This window comes from Poecilia reticulata, linkage group LG17 (genome assembly GCF_000633615.1).
Source record: "Poecilia reticulata strain Guanapo linkage group LG17, Guppy_female_1.0+MT, whole genome shotgun sequence".
NCBI classification, from domain to species: domain Eukaryota; kingdom Metazoa; phylum Chordata; class Actinopteri; order Cyprinodontiformes; family Poeciliidae; genus Poecilia; species Poecilia reticulata.
This window is the reverse complement of record NC_024347.1, coordinates 6,314,356-6,338,793: the sequence shown is the minus strand read 5'-3', so window position 1 is coordinate 6,338,793 and position 24,438 is coordinate 6,314,356. Positions and strand designations below refer to the sequence as shown.

The 24,438-nt window shown below is 40.6% G+C and overlaps 3 protein-coding genes across 3 annotated transcripts in view; 1 reads left to right on the top strand and 2 right to left on the bottom strand.

The window, feature by feature from the left end:
* Nucleotides 1-7,103, bottom strand: part of hs2st1a (heparan sulfate 2-O-sulfotransferase 1a) — a 48,620-nt gene extending 41,517 nt beyond the window's left edge. Inside the window, exon 1 of the mRNA XM_008433350.2 lies at nucleotides 6,554-7,103. Coding sequence (XP_008431572.1) covers nucleotides 6,554-6,677 — 124 coding nt within the window. The 5' untranslated portion in view covers nucleotides 6,678-7,103. The remainder of the gene's footprint in view (nucleotides 1-6,553) is intronic.
* Nucleotides 7,104-7,444: 341 nt separating this feature from the next.
* selenof (selenoprotein F) lies at nucleotides 7,445-15,306 on the top strand. The gene is made up of 5 exons (XM_008433349.1): nucleotides 7,445-7,539; nucleotides 9,897-10,064; nucleotides 13,713-13,776; nucleotides 13,911-13,960; nucleotides 14,557-15,306. The coding sequence occupies exons 1-5, from the start codon at nucleotides 7,492-7,494 to the stop codon at nucleotides 14,686-14,688; spliced, it is 462 nt and encodes a 153-aa protein (XP_008431571.2). The 5' UTR covers nucleotides 7,445-7,491; the 3' UTR covers nucleotides 14,689-15,306.
* Nucleotides 15,307-18,068: 2,762 nt separating this feature from the next.
* LOC103479106 (transcription factor Sox-14) lies at nucleotides 18,069-19,747 on the bottom strand. The gene has a single exon (XM_008433348.2). The coding sequence runs from the start codon at nucleotides 19,545-19,547 to the stop codon at nucleotides 18,837-18,839; it is 711 nt and encodes a 236-aa protein (XP_008431570.1). The 5' UTR covers nucleotides 19,548-19,747; the 3' UTR covers nucleotides 18,069-18,836.
* Nucleotides 19,748-24,438: the final 4,691 nt, after the last annotated feature.

Genomic DNA, 24,438 nt, shown 5'->3' with positions numbered 1-24,438 from the left:
ACTGGATATTAATTCTCCAAGTCTTTTGGAAAGTTTCAGTAAATTATTGAATGATTGAACAAGCTACCACATTACAGTAAATCAGAGCTTATTCACTCAAATATTAAATGTTTAATCATTTGAAATGATCTGGTTGCTCAACTCCAGATCAAGTTTTGCATTAAAGAAAGAAAGATGCTAAGCTAGGTTAGATCTTTTCAGACTCGGTAATTAGAAATCCGCCGCAAAAATCTGTGATTGGTGCATCGCTCCTTCTCACACAGCTGCCTCAGGCTCACTAACTCCTTCAGTTTCAACAAAGTGACTGCTATATGCAGACTTCTTGAATCTCATTTACTTCTAAATGCTGATTTGAAACGTCAGTTTGAAGTAATAAATTCATTCAATTCACCTTAAACTGTTTGAAATATGGGAAAGGTAACAGCAATCTTAGCAAGGACCGTCAAGCCATGAATTCAAATCTACAGCTCTGTAATGAAGAATCTTTATTTCCTTTATTTCCTTCCTCCTTTCTACCAAACCTGTGAGCAGCCGGTGCACAATGCTACCAGAATATTGGATTAGGCCCGCTGCAGGACTTTTGGAAGTTACCAATGCCAAATGCATCGCAGCCAACGTTCAGATGATGAATAGTCGGAGCAAATCAGAGGTCATATGCCCTGCAGGAGGTGTGTAATGTGAGGAATTAACCAACCTGTGCAGCAACACAATCTCACACTGCTAGAGGAGAAAAAACTAGGCTAAAAAACTAAACAAAACAGGAGCTGTAATCTTAGGCTCTACAGACTTTATTTCAGGCGTAACAAAATGTCTGAAAAACAAAAGAGTCAAGTTGTGGGAATTAAAGAGAGCAATCAATCCAACAAAGCAAGACAGAAAAGAGAGGGAGCTTATTGTTTTACATCAAACAGATGACTAACATGATTAATAATTGGTTCAATCATAAATAATCCTTTAGTTTCTACCTTCCATTTTATTTAATTTTTTTGCTTTACATATTCATGCTTCAGACCAGATTTTTATATTCACCTGAGAAAATACAAAAGGCAGTTTTCAGATCACAATTTTAGTCATCCATTTACTTACTTATTTGAAAATATGACTGCCTCCTTTAACTGCAATGTTAACTGCAATGAACCTCATTTTTTGGTTCAGCTTCACTCGTCAAACCCCAAGTTTCTGCGTTAGGCTGACATATCAAACTAGTCAAATACCGCAAAACAGTGACATATGTCTATTTAGCAATTTTTGGCATCACACCAGTCATGTGATCAACAGACAGATGTTACTACTGGCGAAAACGAGGAAGAAGACGACAGGAAGAGATAGGAGGATGATGATTTGTTTTTGTTATTTTTTCTAACAAAGTCCAGCTGGCTCCACCAGAGCTCTCACAGCATCAATTCATAAAATGTTTTGTGTCAATCCAACGTGTTGAATCCACAACTCTTCTGTAAAATCATACTAAATTTTCCCAAAAACACCGCATTCTCCCATTTTTTTATTTAATGGAAATGCTGCAAATGTGAAATTGCGATTTTTTTTTTTAAAGAGCCAGGATGTTTTTGATTGTTTTTATTTCCTCAATAAAGCAAATTATTGTTAAAAATTTTTTTTTTGTATTTACTTAAGTTATATTTGTCTGATATTAACATTTGTTTGCTAATTTTTTTGTGTGTGTGAAAAAAATAGCAACAACATAGAAGTCCTCTCTGTAGATGCCTTCATTGTAACCTAACAATGCGCTGTAGTTTCCAGCTTCATCATGGTGTGTCGAGATGATTTGTGGAAACTCCATGTGGGTTTGGACACCACCTGTCCCTTTTAATGGTCCGTGTGCAGCCTTGCAGCGTGGCACAGATGGATCTACAGCAGGCGTACCTGGTAATGGGAGCGGGCAGCGTGGCGGGCCGTCAGCATCGTGACCATCAGCCCCCACATAACTCTCTGCTCTCATACACAGACGTTTGCCTGCTCCGGTCATCCATCAGAGAGTTTTCTTGCCAAGTCAACAGATTCTTGTGGTGGTGGGCGGCGAGGGGAGCGCCTCTCGGGTTCATTTCCAGCAGTAAAGGTGAGTGTGTGGAGGTTTTTGAAGGAGGAGGTGAACGATAGAGCTAACCTGTCCATGCAGACGTCCTGATATCTCCAGCAGGAGAAAAGTCTGTTACAGTTAAGACAACAGCTGTAATATATTTCATTCAAAATTTGGTTTAAAATTCAACCCAATAGTCATAGCTTTGACTTATTACTTATAACTGCCTATCTTAAAGTTCACACACCAAATATATCAAATTATGCAAGATTACACACACAGTGGAAAACATCTCAGCGCTACCTCAGAAGCTGACATCTGTATCTCTGCTCTTGTGGTTCAGCCAATCAGCGCCAAGGAAAATGAGTGGCGATTGTGGATTGGTTGCTCTGTAGCATGGCGCCTAGGCATTTATTGTCAAAGTTGCATTTTCTTTGGAATATTTTAGAAAAAACTTTGCAAACACGATAATTATCCGCAAATAATTTGGAGCTACGTTCCACGAAAAAAACACACAAATAAGCGAATCTGCAAATACTGGCCCACTGTTTGATTTTTTGATTTTATGGAGTTTTTTGGTGACAACTAGGAAAAAAAAATACAAATTTATGACATCCTCCAAGTCTTGGTTTACAGCTCTAATTGTATCTGAAGAATCAAATTAGAGAGACATTTAATCACGCTAACTAGGGTCAGAACTTTAACAAGTTATTTCGATTAATTCGTTATGTTGATTTTAACATAAAAAATGTTAACTCAATTAATCGCTTTCCTTTTTTTTTTTTTTTTTACATACAAAGGTTCTGGCTGGAATTGTTGTATTTGCGCGTTTTTGGTACGCCCGCAAACCTGACACACAAGCGACATCCGCCAACAACAACGATGGACGACAAAGCTGCTTCCCTCAGCGCAGTGACGGTTAATTATAGCTTTAAAAAAAATAAAAACAATCTGATGCGACAATGGAAAAAACTGTTGATGTGTTCAAGTTGTGCCAACAGGAGCAGGTTGATGTGTTTTTTGAAATTTTTCACTAAAGGCAGAAATTTACACGTAGGTAAGAAGTAAGCAGACATGAAAACTGTATAATTTTCCATTCACTGCACAATTAAACTTTACTTTTTGGTCTATGTGACCATGTGTCCTGAACCAGCCGAGGTGTTTTTGCCTTCCTCAGGCCGATAAGGCCGCGCATTCGTCTCCCGAAGCCGAGCTCAGCTCGTATGAGCCCAGACAGACTCCATCATCTTCTGTCTGACCCTGCACAGCTCTGATCTGCCACAAGGAAAACAACTGTGTGGGAGAGCAGGAAATATAAATAGATGTGTAAGCTGCGCATCAACAGGGCCCGGCGTGGGAAGCAGAGGTGTTACCGATTCGCCCAGGATGTCTTTGTGCCGCCGATGACCTTTTCAGACACGACAGGCAACGCTAACAGCTTCATCAGTCTGTCTTGCAGAAACATTCATTATCCCCTCGCTGTCTCAGAAAGCAACGGGGCAACATGTGTGGCTCGTGCAAAAGTGGAAACAGTTCAGAGTTTTTCTCTTTGGGATATTTCTCTCTCTCTCACTCACTTCAGCACCAGGAGCGTTTCCATCAACAGAGAGGACTACAGGTGCAGGTTCTGACCGGTTGCCTGACCTGTGCATTCATTTATGTCTCCTACTTATCCCGTGTAGTTAAATTATAGTTATTATTTGTTTGTTAGTTTGTTAACGCAGTAACTAAAAAACACGCTGCACTATCATCCTCCAACTACTTCCTGTCGTCTTCTTCTTTGTAGTTTGTGCCAGAGGCAACATCCGGTCGTTGATTGTGTGATTGTGAGATGCAAAAAAAAAAAATGGTTTCCATTACAGTTTCACAAAATAAACCAAATTTTGATATGGCCAAAAAAACAAAACAACAAAAAAAACACGCCATCCTAGTGGCAAAATCTTTTATCTAAACACAAAGGTTTTTTTAGACTGCCATGTTTCTTTTAAACAAATATATTTTTGAGATGTCAAGTTGCACAATGCTGTGGTGAATGGAAACGCAGCTTGTGTTTGTAAATCAAACAGTCATATAGGTGGAGCTGCAGTCTGATCGACTGAAGGCAGCGCGTCTCTGAAAGTTTTTCCAAGTGTTGTTGTGACCCTTCAGAGTAAGAGCCCTGAGGCTGCAGCACCTAACCGGAATACATCCCAGCTGTGACCGGTCACACCTGCGCTGCTCCTGCTGGAACTTGCCTGAACGCTACCGGTCTGGAATCTCCTCTGCGCCAGACTCGCGTTCTCATCAAAAACAGCTCGGATGTGGCGTGAATCCCTCCGAGACGCCTCGGCTCCACCCTTCACAACCACTGCTCAGGTCTGCTGCTGCTGCTCCTCAAAAATCCCCTCAGTAGAGGCGCTGCACAGATAATCCTGCAACGTCCCAGATCTTTTCTGGGATTTGAACCCCCGTGGGAGCTGGCGATGAGATTTCAGAGGGCACCGCCGGCCACGTTTTTTTTTTTCTTTTAATCAGAGGAGAATTTGGTAAAGGGGGCAGGGGAGGATTTGCAGTGTCCCCACAAATCCAGGTTATTACCAAGCCTGTCTCAATAGGCAATTAATCAATTAACTGCATAATATATAATTAATAAATTATAATTTCCGTTCTGATGGTTAATATATTTTGAAAGGCGATTTTGTTTCCAGGGACATCATTATCTTTTTTTATGTGTGGTTTCACTTGTGTGTGTGTTTTTATGTTCGTTTTATTTATTGTCTTTGTTTTCTATTTAAAATGTCTTCCAGTTGCAGTGTGGAATGCTGTGCGCAAAATTAAATTGTAGTCTTGCATTCTTATTTTTGTGCCATCATCATTATTTTAGTTGAAGACGGTCTCCAAACTGCGATATTATCGTTTATCGTAATTGTTTCTTGGACAATTTATTGCCCAGCAAAATTTGTTACGGTGGCAGGCCAAATTATTATTGAAATGTTTTCCTCCAGCAGTTCAAACATTAATCAGGAGCCGGAAAACTTCTAACGGTTTCAACATGAAGCAGAAGTAAACATGCTGTGAACTGGGCTGTATTAAACATGGCAGTCAGACTTTTCTGCAAACAAATTCACTTTTTTTCTTTTATTTTGTTATTTTGGTGTAAATTGTAACTTAATCAAGTTAAATTCCTCTTTTCCAAAAACCAAGCTTCCACATCTGCATGCCTCTGATGACATCACGTAAGGCAGCTGATCACAATTGATTGCCTTTTCTTGGTTTTCTTGCTCACTGTGTTTGCGAGTTTTTAAATTGGATTCCCTGTTCAGAGGTGTCTAATCTTCCTTCCTCCTCCACCGTGGTGTTTATTGGTGGCAGATTTGGTTTATCTTGGAAGTCGGAATGGCATCACACCTGAATCAAGCATATTCCAGTTGCAAGTGGAGAAGCCGTGGGATCTGCTAGTAGTTAGCTAATCGCTGTAGCAGCAATACAAACTGATAGCGATGAAGGGAATGATGAAAAGACATGTCTGCAGTAGATGTTGTACAGTTGAAAAAAGGAAAGGCCATATCTGTTCGGATTTTAGACCTCAGATGGGGAAATGTTTCATTTCTGACTGAAAATCCCACTTCTGAGCAGAAATACCATCAAACTGCATTGGATCTCTTCAGAACGCTGGAGGTGAGCGTGTTCTGGTTGCAAGTCGGATTAGATTTGTTAATCATTGCGGTGCTACGAACTACAATAATACATATGAGCTCAAACACTGAAGGAATGTTCACATTTTACTGCACCGTGTGTGCCACTGCTCAAATCCAATATGGCACCCGCCATATTGGACACTAAACTTAAGGCTTTTTGGTGATAAGCTCCGACCTTCTCAGGTGGAATTCTGACTCTAGGGTATTTCTCGATTGGAAACTCAAAAATTCCTGCTTATGAGAGCAAACACAACATCAGCTTGATTCTTTTGCCTCTTGTGATGTCATGACCCAAATACACACAAAACAGAATTTGCTGGAAGTTTTTTTTTTTTTTTCAGAGCACTTCTTTAAAATATATTTAGTGAAATATTACAGTGGAAATCCACTTCAACAACCAGCTATGTATTGTTGGAAGTATAGATGCGTTAGGGATCATACCTTAAAAGTATGTTGCCTTTAAGATGGACCAAGACATCAGTGGATGTCACTTAGTACCGATCAATCAGTGATGGAAACCACTGCGACCTGCTGTCCCTTATTCTGTACTAAACCACGGAATTGCTCCTCCCTGACTTATCGTTCAGTTCACCAATCCCTATGCCGAGTAAAAGATGTTCATATCAGTCATGCAAAGTTCAGTATCTCCTGCATCAGTAAATAATGAAAGCCTGTGTGCCATTTTCTGAGGAACAAGACGAAGCATACTTGATGGATGAGGCGCAGCTCGCGTCTCTAACTGACCCACATGCACAACAATGAGGGCTCGCCCGCATTTCTCCTCACGCCGTGCTGCGATCCCGTTTTGGGGCCGCGTTCCGTCGGGATCGCTTCAACTTACCGAGCTTTCCCCGGGACTCCTCCAGCTTCTGGATCTGGTTCTCCAGGAAGAACATGGCCACTGCGAACGCAAGCAGCGCCAGAAGCTGCAACTTGGGCGGCATAATGACTCTGAGCAGCCCCATCAAATCATCCGGAGAGGGATTTGGTCACTCCATCCTCGGAAGAGACAACACCGAAACAAACAGCGGCTGCGGCGGGGGGTTTACTCAGCGGCTGGGGAGTGTGAGCATGGCCCTCTGTCTCTCTCTCTGTCGTTTCTCAGGAGCGTGTGTGTGGATATCTTGTAACATCTAGATCCTCCAGTCACCTCAAATGGTAGATCCCCATGCTTCATTAATTGTCCCGGGTTGTAAATCGTCTCAAAACCCAATAGATTTGAGCAGAATGCGAACTTTTCCAGTCGGATTGGGGAACCAGACTGGTACCAGTCGGTGTTGCCAGTGTCCCCTATCACACCGAGTGTGGCTACCACCGCACTACGGACACATTACCCCTATTTGCCACCCAGACTATTGGATGAATGAGCAGTCCACCAGCCAGCAGTGGCTTTCCATTCGTCCACTATCCCTGCCTATTCAATCCGGATTGGACAGTTTCATCTGATTTACCTCAACCAGACGACAGGTGTCGCCCTCTTTTCATAATCCTCGAAATTCAATAAAGACAAGGAAGAGATTTTTAGTCGGCTTTGGTTAATGCCAACATAGAAAATATGAAAGAAATTTACAAAATAAAAGGAATAAAAAATGAAATTTTTATTTAAAAAAATAAAACAACATTTTTCAAGCGACAGTGTTTATTTTCTAACAATAAGCTGAAAAAAATAAAAGACAAATATATTTTTCAAACTGCGCATTACTCAGGCGAATGTAGCTTTTCCTGAGTGAAATACTAAAGGACCCTTGTAGTAGTTTCGCTAACAAACCAGGTTGCAAAATGTCGGGAGAGGTGTACCTACTGTGGCTGTTGTCGTTGCTGCAGACGGTGAGTTTATTAACGCCGAGAGAGCCGGTGTTAGGCATAGGGAGACTCCCTACAAGCTCACAGTCGCTACCAGCCGCTTACAGTCCATCGTTCAGTTCCGAGTACCGCATCCTGTTGTTCCAGGAGTCTCTTCATGACGTGGCTCTTCCAATGAACTGCTACGAGCCAAGAGGAGAAATTGAGCTTATTCTTTAGACACTGTAAATCTGGAGGATGTTGTTATCAGAAATTAACTGAACAGTTCATTTACAGTTTTTTGGCGCCGAGTAGCAACGTTAACATTTGACTTCCGGTGTTCCAAATTCACTCAATCTGTATAAAAGCTAAACTACAACTGAGATTTGAAATAATGTTTAGTGTTAAAGTTACATGGCACGGAGAGGGCGCTCGTACTCTACAGTGTCGTCGTATACCGAAAATTAAAGGAGATCTTTTATGAAGTGTTAACATACACTTCGCCTTTCTGTGAACTGAAAATGAAAATAAATGAGTGGAGCGCCTCAGAAGCTGACGTGTTGCTGGACACAGCTAACCAAACAAGATGACAAGAAACATAATTTACTGTTGGGATATTTTTTGCGATCGGAAATGTTTTTCTATCTAATGACGTTTTATAACACCAAATACACCAAACAGTTGTTTTGTGAGTGCACTTTAGCTCACAAGCTTAATTTGTCCAAAATATTTACAAAGTGACGTATTTGCAAGTCATTGAAGTCCGTACAAAATATTCAAGGACAACATCTTCAATTTTAATATCAAAGTAAAAAAATAAAAAAAGAGTTCAGGGCACGAGACTATGCAGTTGAAATCGGTTATTTTGTGGTCACTTTTTGAAAAACATAAAGTGCGCGCGCACAAAGTCCTGGGTTCGATTCCAGGCGTGGTGCCATTCGCTGCATGTCTTCCTCTTCTTTCTCCATCCTGTTTTCTGACTAAATTACTGTTCAATAAATGTAACGAGCCAAAAAAAGTCTTAAAATACGTATTTCTCGTTTTCCCTCATTAAGTTTTCTTGTTTAAGATTGCTTATAATAACCAAACTTATATTGTGACGTATGTAATTTTTTATTTTTTTTTAACACCCCTAAAATTTTATGACTTGAGTTAGACATGGCCAATAAAGACTTATTGACTTTGTTTGGAGTGACCATCACCATCTTAACTAATTTGGTGATGAGCTTCTAGGTTTGTTTTATATTCTTATTTTAAAAGGCATTGTAATCTTATTCTGTGGCATCTTGATAGTCCAGACCTACAAAAAGCAAATAAATGTGTGATTTGCAGTAGTTTATTGGCGCAAATTCTCATGTCTTAGTTTGTGGTGCTGGTCAAAAGCTAGTGCATTCATACATGTATGAAAATGATCAGATCGTTATCAGGTTTAGGTAGTAAAGGGCCAATTGTCCCACCTCCCTTTGTACCCCCATTTCACATCTACAATCACTAAGGGTGCATTCACACCAGTCCTGTTTAAAGTTCCATTTCTTTTGTCTATAAAGTCTGGTTTGTTTTGATCAGGTGTGAATGTGTAAGGGTTGTGTGGATGTCTCCAAAAGCAGGAAGTGCAGTATAGCGCAGGGCATTCTGGGTAAATACAACCAAAACAAACAAAAGTGGGATTCTAGTGCTAGCATGAGAAGGGTTGGGGGTTTGGCTCGTGATCTTTTACCAAAGACAAAAGAAATCCTACAACCACTAAGATCTGACATCACTCCATTTTTATTTACATTTTATGAAGATGGAAGTCGTCTTCAGAGGTTTTAATGTCATTTGCTTCAGTGGTCCTTAGTGCAGCGCCACCACAGTCGAGGAGGGGAACAGTTTTTTTTTTTCAATTAGTTTACAGTGCCATATGAATTTGAACCGCAGCGAATGAAAATGGAACAAATGTCACAATTTTGGTCCCCATTTGACCAGAGTCTACCGGATTATCAGGTGTGAAAAACTCTAAAGTTGACTATTAACGACTCTTTATAGCTAAATATTGTAAAATCAAACATCAGGGGCCATATGTCCAAAAAGCTGGTGGTTGGCAAAAACCGGGTCATCAACTGTCCTGATTATACACTGATATTTGGTAATGTTAGACAGAAATTTTAATTGTTGCTAAACATAATTTGAACATTTTGGAGTGGTTTGTCTAATAAATAGACTGACATATGTTGTATGTTTTTGTACACTTGAGGTTAGCTTTAAATGGTTCTTAAAGGTGATAAAACTCATCTTAAAACTGAGTCAAACCTTTTCCTACCAGTGTCATTCTCACACAGACCGAGTCACACATGAGACTGTATGATGAACATATTCAGTTCCTAATTGAATCTCCTCCTCATCTAACCTGCATGTCCCTGCAGCTGTCTGCGTACGGGGCCGAGCTGTCGTCCGAGGCCTGCAGGGAGCTGGGCTTCTCCAGTAACCTCCTGTGCAGCTCCTGCGACCTGCTGGGGGAGTTCAGCCTCGCCAAGCTGCAGCCCGTCTGCCGGCAGTGCTGCCATCAGGAGGCTCAGATGGAATCACGCAAGGTAAAGCAGGGAGAGGGCCGGGGTGGGCTACACGAGAGCTTATTTAGAGAACAGAGGGAATGCCTGTAAAAATAAGAATAGTTTACAATGTCGGAGGTGCAAACTGAAGACCGAGTAAGGAATGCAGGACGATCTGTCAGAATCCATCAGCTTTTATTGACAGAGGGCCACATTCTTTAGCATTCTGCCGCTACTAAAAGAAGCTCAGTTTGCCCTCTGTGGGTTTGTTGACACTCTGCAGCTGTGCATCATCTCTGAGCCGTCTGATCAGCTGCGACTCCTGTGACCATAGATCTGCACAGTTTGACGTTGCGAAATTAAATTAACTTAATGGAAGCATGAAATTGGTTTATTTTGCAAAAGGGAATCATTTATTTCACATCACAAGTCACATGATCAACAACCGGATGTTGCTACTGGCGCAAACCCTGAAGAAGAAGATGGGAACTAGTACAAGGATGATGTTTTTTAATGACTTATCGCGTGAACAAGCTTTTTCACATGTGATTTTCAACTGTGTTTCTTATTTAATGGAAACGCCGCAATTGTGAAATTGTGGGGGGTTTCGGCATTACTGCAATACTGACAAGATTTTGCACACATTTGTAACGGAAACGCAGCTGCTGTGAGATTCCAGCACGACAAAGCTTTACCAGCCTCTGTTAACGCCCCTGTGACGGGCTGAATCGGCAGGTTTTGCCCCGGGAACGTCTCCGTGGCGATCCCCTCTGTGATTACAGCAGGAATCAGAGCAACCCTCGCTGAGCTCTGATGGATAAACACACAGTTGACTGATGGTGGGAAAACGGCATTCTTTTTTTTTTTTTCTTCTCTCTTTTGATTTAAGCAAATCCCCTGGAGCGCGTGTATAGTATCCTAGCAACAGCACCTTCTCAGAAGTGTTGTGAACACCTCATTACACCTCTTGATGATAACTCTATTCCAGAGAGACGCTTAGAGCCAAGATTACCTCTTCCTCCTCCTCACGATTTGAGTAAAAACTGTCACTTGAAGAGCAATCGGCTGCCTCCTGCTGCCCCCTCTCCCCTCCCTTTGTCCCCTATTGTACCTGTAGAAACCACACTGCCTCTCAGCACATTTCCCCCTCAGACAGCAACAATAATGTCCCTTAGGAATTTGTTTATTTGTTGGATTGGACATGAGTGGCGAGTCATTAGGCTCTCTGCAGAGCCCTGCTGGTTAGTGAGCAGGTAGAGTTCAGCTGGTTTGCGGCGCTGCCCCTCAGCTAACCTGACTTATCTCCGTCTTTCAGGCCTCTTTGGAGAACAATCGATGATAAAACCTGTGAGACGTGCATTTCAGAGCGTGGAAGCCTGCTGCGTGATGACCTTTTATGAGAAACGCCGGAATACAGACATTTTCATTCATAAATGCACATTTTTAATTCTGCCATATATATTCTGGAGACCCATCATGAAGGCTTCTGGCTGATACCGTTTTCAAGTTGTCCTCATCAGATCTCTTATAACCTTAATAGAAATGCGTCTAAGAACATGCTGTTGGTTAGTTTTGATACGTTTAAAGAACGCTCAAAATCACATCTTTCTGCTTATATTTTGCCTGTCGCTAATGAGAGTCACTGATAAATGAGATGTGACTTGTGGCTTAAACATAAAATCCTTTTTTTCCCCTATATTAAATCTGATTTCTGATTTGAACTGATTTTTTTCTCCTCCCTTTCTTTTCATAAAGGGGACATATCATGCAAAATCAGCTTTTTTTTTTACCCCTTAAATACATATTGTTGTGCTCTTGGAGTCTGTAGCAGTGCAGGAAAACTGAATGGACCTTACCAAGCTCCGCCCAGAAACGCCCCTCGGAAGTCCCACGTGACTTCATGTCTCACATTAACAGCCTTGCAGAACTTAGCTTCTATGGCATTTTTCGTTTTGACTGACTCTGCAGAGTATTTCTGAGTCGATTAGTTTAGCATTTCTGCCGGATTCTCACAAAATATCAGCCACGACAATGGACAAGGGAACCAACAAGTTCATGTCATCTTTTTTGGATGACATCAAGGTGTTTKAGCYACGCGATGCCTCYAACATTGTGCGAGTTGCAGCTAAATGCTACCGGTCGATGAGAAAAACATCAGATTCTCTCACCCTCAGCATAAATATAGCTGTGGACAAGATCACTGATGCCTATTGTTCTTGCAAGGCTGGGTAAGTCAGACATTCATGGCTTTAAGGGTTCGCATGTGCCTAGGACTTATACACGGTACTCGGTGCTAGCGTAGTTAACATGATTACAGTTTAGTAAAAAGCCTTTTCAGGTGAAATAAAATCTTTAATGTATGTCACATACGGTACACATTGCATATTGATCTTTTCAGCTAACGTAAGGCTGTAACAGACAGGCTTTAGGATGTAGAAGTTGTATCGGTACTGCCATTATGCTGTACTTAGCTAAAAGGTTTTCATAATGGATGTTTATTGACTTTTTTTTTTTCATTCACTAAACACAAAGAAAGCAAAGCAATAATACTTACGCCAGCAGACACTCCTTTGTTCTTATTGATCCGATGACGGTTGAGCTGCAAATGCGGTCGTGCACAAGCGTTAATCCAAGCAAGGTATTCCGTTTCAGATTTTGGAAATCTGTGAATTTTAGTTCCACAAACACGATCAGGATACCTGACATCGCCTGTACAGATACCACACTGACGGAGAACCATTTTTTTTCAAGTCCTGACGCAAAAACTTTCTGTCGGTCTGCTAGTCCACAATGTACATTAGCATGAGTTTGTGAGACGGTAACCCACGTGATAGCTGCGCTGTGATGTAAAATAGGCATTAGCCAATCAAACACGGGCCCTGTGGTAAGGTCCATTCAGTCTCTCCCAGTGCTGCGTTTATATCTTTATATTCCGTCTGGGTCATATTTTTCAATCTGTTGAGTTTTCTCTTTTCCCCGTTACATTTTTTGAACAGTTTCCATCACAGTATTTGTTGTGGAACTTTTAAACAACTTTATGGGCTTGTAGCTAGTCGGTTTTGTGAATCTATTTTTATTTCATTGAATTTGTAGTCCAAATTCAATGACGCCAAAGCTACAAGTGGACAAGTCAAAATGTTCTGTTGTTGTGTGTATTAACACACACAACTCCTTCCACGTATCCCAGCATCAGGAGACATTACAAAAATAATCCCTGGTGGATTGATGGTCCTTTATTTCAGTCTATGGAAACACAGACACAGGAACCTATGAAGTGAAAGTGGTACATTAGTGAAAATATATCTTAATTTTTCTAAAAATTAAATCTCCATTAAAAAGCCAATTTGATTGACTTAATAAATTTATTGCCCAATAGTATGGGCAATAAAAGTATGGATAATTTTGATTGGCTCATCTTATCTATATATTTAATCAAAACCAACACTATGTATGTGAAGAAGTGAATGACATGTCACTGAGCGCTTTATCTTTTCTGACTAACTGGTGTTGGTTGTTGAAAAGCTCATCTTCCGCCAGCCCTGCTGCATATGCACAGCTTCGCTGGTTAATGACCTTGGAGAAGATGCCATGGCTTATTTATGGCTCTGCTCCTCCACACTAAGCTCCGCCCCTCCAGCAGAGCCTCATGCACGCCTCTTTATTTTTTAATTTTTTAATTTCCCCCTGCAGCTCTACGCCGGAGCAATCCTGGAGGTGTGTGGATGAAAACTGGGGAGGTTCCCTCAAGTCCAGGGTAAGTTCTGGAAAGAGAAGTTGGACGTTCATCTGTTGTTTAGTTACCTCAGCTGTGTCCCCTCAGCTGTTTCTGCTGCATTCTCAGGATGTCCGTCTGTCCTTATGACCTCTGCCTGTGCTTTTTCCCCTCAGCTTTTGTCAGGAGCGAGATGCCCAAGATGTTTAAAGGTCTTCAGATCAAGGTAGCGCTGATGAGTTATGTTCTTCCTGTTGTGTAGGGCTGCAACTAACGATTATTTTAGTGATCGATTATTCGGTTGACGGTTGATTAATCGGATTGAAAAATGGCACATTCTCCAGATTCCATTTAAACACTTTTTTAAATATTAAAAACACATTCAAAAATGCAAACAAACAAATAATTCAATTCTTTTTTAAAATAAAAATATTTTATTGTCTAAAATGAAACATTCCTTTAGCTAGACTGGGTGAAGATAAAACCGTACCACTGGAGGAGTTTTGTCTGAAACATTTTTGCAGACTGAGCAATTTTATCTTGTATATATTTTTTGTACCGTTTTGGCTTTACTGCTCTGAATACTTATTTTTACACACCAAATTGCATTTTTTATGTCTGTATTCTCCAGTTAAGATTAATCAATCATTAAATTAGTTGGTGATTACTTCATTAATTGATTAATCGCAACTGATCCGCTCGTTTTTAGCCCTACTTTTGTGTTGGCTGTTTATCATTTTCTATCATCATCTATTTCAACCAAACGTTTATGTGCGTTTCTAACATGACTTCCGTCTTCTGTCTCCCGTTTCCATGGCGCAGTACGTCAGAGGCTCCGATCCCATCCTAAAGCTCCTGGATGATAACGGGAACATTGCTGAAGAGCTCAGCATCACCAAGTGGAACACAGACAGCGTTGAAGAGTTTCTGAGTGAGAAGTTAGACCGGATATAGGCACACACAAAAAAATACCTTTTTTTTTTTATATGTATAGAACTTAAATGGTCCTTTTAAATTACAAAAAAATGAACTTTATTTTGGGTAAGTGGGCAAAAGTGTTGCTTTTTGTTTCATTGGATTTCTGTCACTGTTTAGCTGTTTGTATACAACCTGGGCTTGACAGCTGTTCCAATCATTGATCTATGACTGTTTTTGTATCTGATTATAATCAGTGTGTCTGCGTGGATCTCACCAGATCACTCGACTAAAACCCTAAAACACGTTCATAAAATCAATTTCACAAAGGAATCATCTTTTGCTAAGATAAACGTTCCTCTTTTTGTCTGTCGGATATTGTTGTGAGATGATTATTTTTATGACGCTTACCGTTGTGACCAGCAGTAAATGCAGTAAGAGAGAGTGAATCCCCTTTCCTCAGCGAACGCACCCGGCTTTGCTGAGACACACGTCAGTGAAGAGCTCACAGTAAACCGATTGTGGGATGTGAGCTCTGATGGAAATCTGTGTGTTTCTGCAGCGGCTGCTTTTGAAGAGGAATTGGTTTTCTTTGCGGGGTTTGTTTATGAGCTGGATGATGGGGTAAATATGCAACAATAAACAGAATATCTTCAATTTCTTCTTTAAAGTGTTTTTTTCCCTCTGATGCCAACAAAAGGCATCAGATGGTTCCTGGACAGACCTGTCTATTTTAGATGATCTGCTGACATCTAGTGGTCTTGTATATTGCAGCTATGTTTTGCATCAAGTTGCTACTTTGTGTTAATGCTTGTGTTCTAAACCTGTTGGATGTTCATATATCTACATTCATTACATAATCTATGATGAAAATAGATTATCTGTTGTAAATTTTAGGAATTTAACAGCAAGCGCTTATAATCTCCCAAATGATGCTGTTTAACGCAATTCAAAATCAATAATACTTTATTTACCACAAAGGGGAATGAAATTATTAAAGTATATTTACAGGGCCATTGTGGATGGCGATGCTTTGGGAAGAAAGACTCCAGTAGCAGTCAGTATTTCAGCGAATCTGCAGGGGCCTCTGACTGAAGACGTATGTGTCATTACATGCTGATGACTAAATTTCCGCGCAGCAGAGGTGATAATCCACAGTAACATCAGGTTAGCTACCTGCTACCTTCAAGGAGTTGACAAGATTTACAATGCTGAAAAATGACCTGAAGTTTAAAGGGGCAGTATTGTTTGTTTTCAAGGCACATAGTGCCATTTTATTGCACATTCAAGTAACTGTTTCCTTCAGTTGTTATACAAATTATATAATGCTGCTGCTTTAAAAGGGTGGAGAAACTGAACGGAGCAACCTAATGGTGGCTGAAATCATTTTTGATATCACAATGATTTGTAACCTGGTTATAATGGATTGTATTAACAAACTGATGTCATTTTAATCACATTACATTCATTTGTGCAGATTCAGGTCTGTACTAAACTGGACAATTCTAACACCTGTATAGGTTTTTGTGTAAATCATTTCATTATAATTCTGTCTACATGTTCATGGTGGGTGATGCTCCGTGTTTTCTAACTAGTTGTTCTTCCAGGATCGTCCTGCGTTTAGCTCCATCAAATGTCCAATGGACCATCAGAGTTTCATGTTCAGACTGTTCTTGCAAGCCGACACAAGGTTTGTTCATCTAACAAAATGCTCCCTGGTGCTGAAACGGGTAACGTGGCTTTATTTTCCCAAATTAGGTGAATTTATGCAGCTGTGCCATTAGGATTGACATAACCCAGTTCAGAACCTAAACTGGGTTCTGAACCTGAACTGGGTTCAGAACCACTGATCTTTCGATGCAAAGACTCAGTGGATCAGGAGGTGCTGTAGCAGGATGTATTAAATAATTCCTTTAAGCAAAATCATAGTTGAACCACTATTTGTGTTGTCCCTTCAAAATAAATCTACATTTTTTAAATGTATACTTTCTTATGCTGATCAAACTTTTTAGGAATTTCTAATTATTAACACATGCCAGTCTTTTATTTTGGGTTATGTAAGATGCCTACATTCTTCTGGCCACTGGACCCGTTTTCATCTTTCCACCACACACAGTAAGCAGGATGATAAGAGTAGAGACGTCTCCATGACAACCATTAGCTGTTGACATGCCAGCTAGTTGATGCTAGGATAAAAACCTCTTTCTGTCCTACTGTCACAAATGTAAATCCAGGAGGTTGAGTGAAGAGAAGAGCATAAGAGAGAACCAGGAATAAGATGATCAAAGATGATCTCTCTTTATGCTCCAAGCTTGTGAAATGTTTATAGGAAAAGACTAAATAGGGTTTGCAAATGGGGGTTGACTGAAGTAGGCTCCAACTTTTAATGTTGCCACCAACAATTTAGTTAAAAAAAAATAAAAATTGTTCTGAATCTGTCAGTTCTTCTGCATTAGAAGTTTGTTTTTAGGGCTTTTATAAAGTTACCAGGGATACCAGTAAATATGGCCGACACTGTAAATGCATCACATAGCGATGAGAATAAATCACTGAGGTTTACATGTGAGGGATCATTATCACATTTCACCTGTGAAACCAACAGCTCCTCTTTTCCCTCCTCACTTTTAGTCAACAGCTAAGAAGGAGTTTCCGGTTCTTCTCCTGTTGTCAACCATCGCCTGCTTTCCTCCCCACATAGCAACAGATTTCACTCAACTTTCATCTGTTGGCGTAGAGTCAGATTTCCGTCTCAGCTCTCGGTCTGTGATATGAATGTCAGAAAGATGCAGAACTGAGGCTGATCAAAGTTATTTTTGTGACTCCGGTAAGAAAGACTGTCTAAATAATCCTGATTAACAAATTATTGAATTAATCAATGTAGTAATCAAAAAATAGTTAATTGAAAACACTCAGAAGCAATAATTAAGGTGAAGCTGTACAAAAATGTACATCTTGAATTAAGACGGATATTAAACATGCTCTTTCCATGTCCTCAAGTGACAATTTTAATTTCACCTGGCTCAAATTCTATAATAAAAAATAAAAAAGGAACATCCTATTAAGCACCCTTTGCTATCAAATCCTTGATTGGTTAATAAATAATATCCACCAGATTAGCCCTACACTGTATTTATGTTGAGTCGAACAGAAAGGATTCATCTTTTCACATGTTGATGTCAGAAGTATTTTTTAGCTGCAGATCCTTTGCTCCAAATGAACAAGCAATGGCTAAAGGAATGTTATGTTAATGCAATTCAGGAAGTAAAATATTTGTTTTCTTATTCAAGAAAGGACATGAATTATTTCCTTATTTGCATTTTATAGTTTTTCAATACTACATAAAAATAGGTTCAGAGGTTAAAATGAACAATCAGCTGAATATGCCAATTTCTTTTATCCAATTATATCACTAAAAATAATCATTAGTTGCACCTTTATCACAGAGTATTGAATGTATATAGTTTTATTCTCTTTAAGCTCCAAACAAACATGCTCTATCTACACAGAGTGTGGTCAGGTTTATTTTTCCAAAGATGACCGGATTTTATTTACAGAGAATGAATCACACGATAGACTCTGTTTACTAGCGAGGAAACTGCGTAATTGGCTGCACTTTTTTGGAGATGTGCGCAAATGCATAACTTTCATTAGTATAAATAGAGAACATTGTTCATGGTCCTCTTCATCTTCACAGTTGAACACTGTTTTGTGTTGTTCTATTACATGGAGAAGCCTCTCTTTAAATAGACTAAAGTTCATTTTAAACGCTGCTCTCTTTAAATGGCACCAGATTCATAGATTTTCAGCTCCACCGATATAATCTAAATATACGTATAGTCTGTTTTATTGGCTCGTAAAACACTGAAGCATACCGTGATATGAATCGCGTTCAGGTGAGAAACAGAAAGAAATGTCAGATTTACGAAAGTCGTTCAGAACAGTGTTTTTCTTCCCTTCTTGGTTTTAAAGCAACATTATGAAAGTGATTACATTGTCTTAGTGCATTTTTAAGTAATAAAAAAAAGATATGTTCGCACACATTAAATAAAACCTTCAGTTGGTTTTATTTTTGTTTCTGCAAAAGCTTGGAGTTATAAGATTTTACTCCTCCTTTGTACACCTTTCCAGCCACATTTGTTGATTCTTCCTCTAGAAGAATATTTGACATATTTTTGTTCTCCAGTCTGTCACATGTTGGGGGAGTTGTTTGGGGCGTATGATGAGTCCACGGCGCCCTTGCTCATCCCTCCTGGAAGCAGGATGTAGGCCACCTGAGGGTGCAGGGAGGCTGCGGGCCAGGCGCTGCAGCTGCAGGGAACCACGTACCCGGCTGGGCTGGACGGAGTCGGGTGCTGTCCGGGGCTCGCCAGCCCCCCGAACCCTCCGCCCTGGTAGCCGAAGGCGTGCGCGCCGTAGGGCAGCGCGTGCGGCATCTCCGCAATCCGCTGGACAGCTCCGGTGCTGAACTGCGTGACAGGCTCACAGAGCGAGAACGAAGAGGGGGAGGAGGAGGAGGGGGAGAGCAGAGTTCTGGGTTTGTCCCCGGAAACGATCAAAGAGTCCAGATTAACCGCTTTCAGGTGTTCCGCTGCTTCGCCGAGCAAAGACGGCAGCGGGAAAACCAAACGGTCCCTCTTCAGGGGGCCCCGGGGTTTGCGCCGGGGTCGGTACTTGTAGTCCGGATGCTCCTTCATGTGCTGAGCCCGCAGCCGCTTCGCCTCGTCGATGTACGGCCGCTTCTCCGGGTCAGAGAGCCGCTTCCACTCCGCGCCCAGCCGCTTGCTGATTTCAGAGTTGTGCATCTTGGGGTTCTCCCGGGCCATCCGCCTCCTCTGCCCTCTGGACCAAACCATGAAGGCGTTCATGGGCCTCTTAATGTGATCCAAAGGTTTTGCCATTTTTACGGGCTGATGTTATAAATGTAAAGGGAATCAAGTCACCCCTCGGAAAAGCTCATGCTCCTCTCCTGCGTAAAAGCAAAAGCTGCTGAGAGGGGGGAAAAAAAGTCCAGAAGCTGGTTTAGTTTCGGAGGATTCGGGTGACTGGAGAAAAACTTGAACAGTGAAGCCGAAAGACTGAAAGAGTGAATGAATGGGGACCACGCGGGACCGAGTGAGCTTGTTGTGGATGACGCAGAGCATGTCATCCACTCATCACCACGCGCGCGCTGACAAGGTGGGGGGTAATGGGCACAGTGGGGATTAAAGAGGCCATATAATCCTTTAAGACAAAATAGGAGTGCAACTACAACTTTTTTTTCCCACTTTTTCTCATATTGTCCAGAAACGTTGCTGGATTTTACTGGGATGACCAAAACAAAACAGCCGATTGGGAGGGAAAAATCCCACCAGAGAGTTTTTAACATTTTTTCCGAATACATGTGTTTCTATGCAGCCTCTTTTACTCTGATACCCCAAAACTGTGGAATGGTTTACCTTTACATATCAGACAAACTGAGTCTCTTCATGTTTTTTTTAAAAATCTTCTCTTAAAGTTTATCTTTTTTCACTCACTTTGAACTTGAAGTTTCAATTTTTACAGTTATTATTGAATTTACTCTTAGTTTTTATTTCTGGGTGTGGTGTACAGCACTTTGGTCAACTGTGTTGTTTTTAGAGTGTTTTATGAATTAAGCTGGAATGTGAAAGGAATGATGCCCATAAATAAAACAAACTGCTGAGAACTGCCTTCAGAAAAAGCCAAACTTAATTTATTTACTTTTGTTTGACATGACAACTTCTTAAGCTTATATTTATTTGGATAAACTTAACAATTTAACTACATTTTTTAAAAGCTAGATCACCTGTTTTCTTTTTCAGTGTAAATAGACTACCAACACATGGGTGTCCACATAAATCGATATGTTAAGCAATGAAAGCATCGATCAGAGAAGCAACCACACTGTAAATGCCACCTTCAAGACACAGCTCCTCCTTCACTCCTTCAGACTAGCCAGCATTAATTAACAAATACCGGGTGGGATCTGCTGAGCTTAATGTAAAATCTACTTATTAGTGCAACTGGTAAAAACGTTGTTAAAGAACTAATGTTTTTTTTTGTTTTTTTTATCGGAGTAGAAAAAGCAGCAGGAAACGGTAGAAAGATGGATCTGTGTTTATTGCTTCCATCACCAATCTGGATAAATAATCCAGATATAATAATTTTTCTTAAAAGTCTGAATTTGCAAAGCTGAGCGAGACATTGAAAAGATGTGGAGCTGTAGTTGAATATTAATGCACACCATATGTTTCAGATTTTTAATTGTAAAATATTTCGAAAACCACAAAAATTCACAATTATGCACGACTTTCGTTTCTCTGTCACATTAAATACAAAAATACTACAGTATGTAGTTGTAGCCTGACAAAATGGAAAATAAATGATCAAAATAGCACAATCAATTTACAGGGAAAAACATTTCTTGCAGTGAGTCGAAGTGGAAACTGCCTCAAAAAACCCCAAAATGGCTCTAGAGGGATTAATCCCATGAACGAGGTGGGGTGTGTTTTCCTGTGGACGGGCCTGCTGTGGCTGGTGGAGGATCGGCGTTCAGGTTTCTGTTGTCTTAGCGATATCAGGGAAACCATTGACGAAGAGGAGGGGAGGAAGTGGTGGTCTTTATTCCATTTGCCTCACATCATATTCTAAAGCAATCCAAGCCTCTTCAAGGGCAAAATAACCTGACATAAAAGATCCAGTGGAGCACAATAGACTGGAGGTGGGGATGATAAGATGTTTTTCTCTCCCTGTCCAGTGGCTGGGAGGACAGGCAGCTGATCTGCCTCCTTGCAGCTGCTGTTATCTGCTTTGCTGTGGCTGCAGGCAGGCAGGCCTCCACACGGGAGGCGCAGAGACAGTCACCCTGCAGAAGAACAGCAGCTGGAGGACGACAAAGTGTGCAGAAATGATCCGCTTCTTTTCGCTCTCCACAAAGGCTTTGGTTGTTTTAAGTGAAAAAATAGTCTTGTGTTGTTTTGTACCTGTAAGTGTTTAGAGGGACTTCTAAGAAAGGGCAGCGTTTCAACTCCAAAGAGATGAGGTTTTTGGGGAGGGCGGGGGGGGTGAGGGGGAAATGAAGAGGGAGGGGGGGAGCGCCTGCAGCTCAAAATGGCGGCCATAATCCGGTTATCCTCTAGGCTCTAAAGATACTGGTCCTCTCTTTAGGAGACTATCTTTTCTTCTTATGTCAAAACTGTCCTCTATGCACTCAGGTGGATTAGGGAGTCACAGTATAGAAAGAGGCTGGCAGGTAGTGAAAGACCCAGGGGTGAAAAAGCAAATAAAGGACGAGACAGAGAGACAGGCTGGACATTTCAGACAAGGGGCGTCCGAGAAAAAAAAAACGGAATCTAACAAAACAAATAAGCTCTGATAAGTAATAGAGCAGCTTCTTTATTTCCTCCAACAATCCCCAGTCACTTCACCGTCTCCAACGATTCGTCATAAATCTTTTTGATTTGTCTTTCTAGTTTAGTGTTCCCAACAAGCAGGAACCTCTCTTTCCATCAGCCTTTACCAGTCAAAGGTCATCTGGATTCTAGAAATATCATTCTCAAAGTATTTTAGAGTCCAATGTATAGAATGTGATAGTGATCCTGAAAAAGCTATGGAGCAGTAGAAACATCACAAAAACTGGAGGTTTTTCCCAAAGTAATGAGAAGATGAGACAGAAACTGGTCAGGGGCAAGCCATTATTTCAATGGCGTTCTGGTTAGGCAACTAAAATCTGCTGCATTATTTTCGTGTCTGGACTAAAAAAGTGAGGCTAAACCACAGACATGTCTCTAAAAGCACTAACCTTTGTGAACAATTCCAAAAGTCGACACAACGACATTATCATCTGTTAAGAAAAAAACCCCATAGAGTGAAACACGGTGGAAGCAGAATCATGACCTTGGATCTTTTTTCAGATGGAACAGGGTTTTTGTTAAAGGGGCAGTATTATGTATTTTCTAGGCACATGGTACCATATTAAACCATAGTCAAGAGCTATGTAACCTTCAGTTATAAAAATACCATATATGTCAGCTATAACTGAAAATAAATTTCACTTTGTAACAACACTTTGAAATTGGAGCTCTGTCTGTTTAAAACTCATGCTCTTTCTGAAACTCCACCTTCAGGAAGTCATCACAGCATGGCTCCTCTATTAACCCTCTAACAACGTTTTTACCAGAACCTCTCTGAGAAGTAGCTCCAATAATGAGCTGAGCAGCCCCGCAGCTCCACCAAATGTTTGCTATTTGCTGCTGGCTAGTCTGAAGGAGCTGAGTGGGGGAATTGTGGGGAAAGGCTCAAAAAATTGGATTTTACATAATATCCTGAATATATTATTGATAAATCTAAAATATAGTGAGGACAATGGCCTCAATAAGCTGAAGCAATGTTGGAATGAAGAGTGTCAAATTCCCTGCTGATGAAGTATTGCTTTCCATGCAATGCTTTTAAAATTTTAGGTTTAGGCATTTTTAAAATAAATAATGATCATATGGAATCTGTTGTGTGCTTTTGTAAACTTAAAGTTACATTTAGATAATTTTACAACCTGGCAGAGCAGTGATTGTTTATTAAAATGTTTGTATTTTTTATTTTTGTAATAGTAAAGTACTCAGAACTAACAATTATTGTCAATTTGTTGCTTTTTTTAGGAGAATCCTTCAGTCTGCACTGAAGCTCAGCTGATGAGAGCTGACTAAAGCATTTCTGTTAGATTTAGAAAAGTTCAGATGTGCTTCCACTCAAAATTCTGTCACTTCAGCTCCAAGTAAAAATTTTAAAGTCTAAAAAAACATTCGAGTTTAACATGGGCTTGTGACACCTCTGAGTAGTCCATTAGGATACATTTCAGGGGGAAAATCCCCCGAAGATTTCCAACGCTCTGGGAAGGATTTCACTAAATCTTGTGCTTATACTCATGATACTTAGGAAAAGTACTTTTTAATAGCTTTCCTACTGACACATTGATGGAGGAATACGGATTGGCTTTGTGGCTGAGAGCTTCAATCCCAGTTTGAGGGTGGGGCCACCGCTTGATATTAACACACTCCCTCCAACATGCAAGGATAAACCTGGGGGCCACATTACTGCGGTGGCCCCTTTAAGCCACCGTGTAATACAACCGAGTCAGCAATCAATGAGATGCATTTTTACAACCGGGCATTTGTCAGCGACTCAGTGCCACACAAAAAAGAGATTTAAAACATCCTGCAGGAAATGAAAGTGCTGCTTGGAAAGTGAAAGGTGGCATCTGAGCAGGCAGCTGCTTATTTCTAAAAGGACATTTTGGTTATGATAGGAGAATGAAAGTCAATATTATTTTCAACAAAATAGTGGTGACGAGCCTTTTACAAACACATTCGTTTGACTAATTATCCAGTTTTGTAAAGTAGGTTTTAAATAGAAATAGAATTCCTCCTTCTTGCGCACAAAGGCCAACGTGATTTATTAAAGGGGCAGCGTTATGTAAAATTGACTTTTTGAGATTTACATAATGTTAGAACATTATTCCCTGATCAAAAACATGCCTGGAGTGTTGCCTTGATTTTTTATCATGCATGTTTGAGAAATCCTTGGATGGTAACCATTCAGAGGGCTAAACACCTAAATGAACCTAGCCCCACCTTCAAGGACGAAGCTCCTTCAAGGAGCTGCAGCTTCCCAGCTTCCACCTCACAGAGTAGGCCCCATTCAGCTCCTTCAGACTAGTCAGCATCATTTAGTACACACCTGGTGAAGCTGTGCATCTGAGCTCATTGTAACAACGCTTGTAAAAACATTGTCAAAGGGTTA

Excerpts from the sequence above, each read along its gene's own strand:
- LOC103479106 (XM_008433348.2), bottom strand. The coding sequence starts at position 19,547 with ATGGCAAAACCTTTGGATCACATTAAGAGGCCCATGAACGCCTTCATG.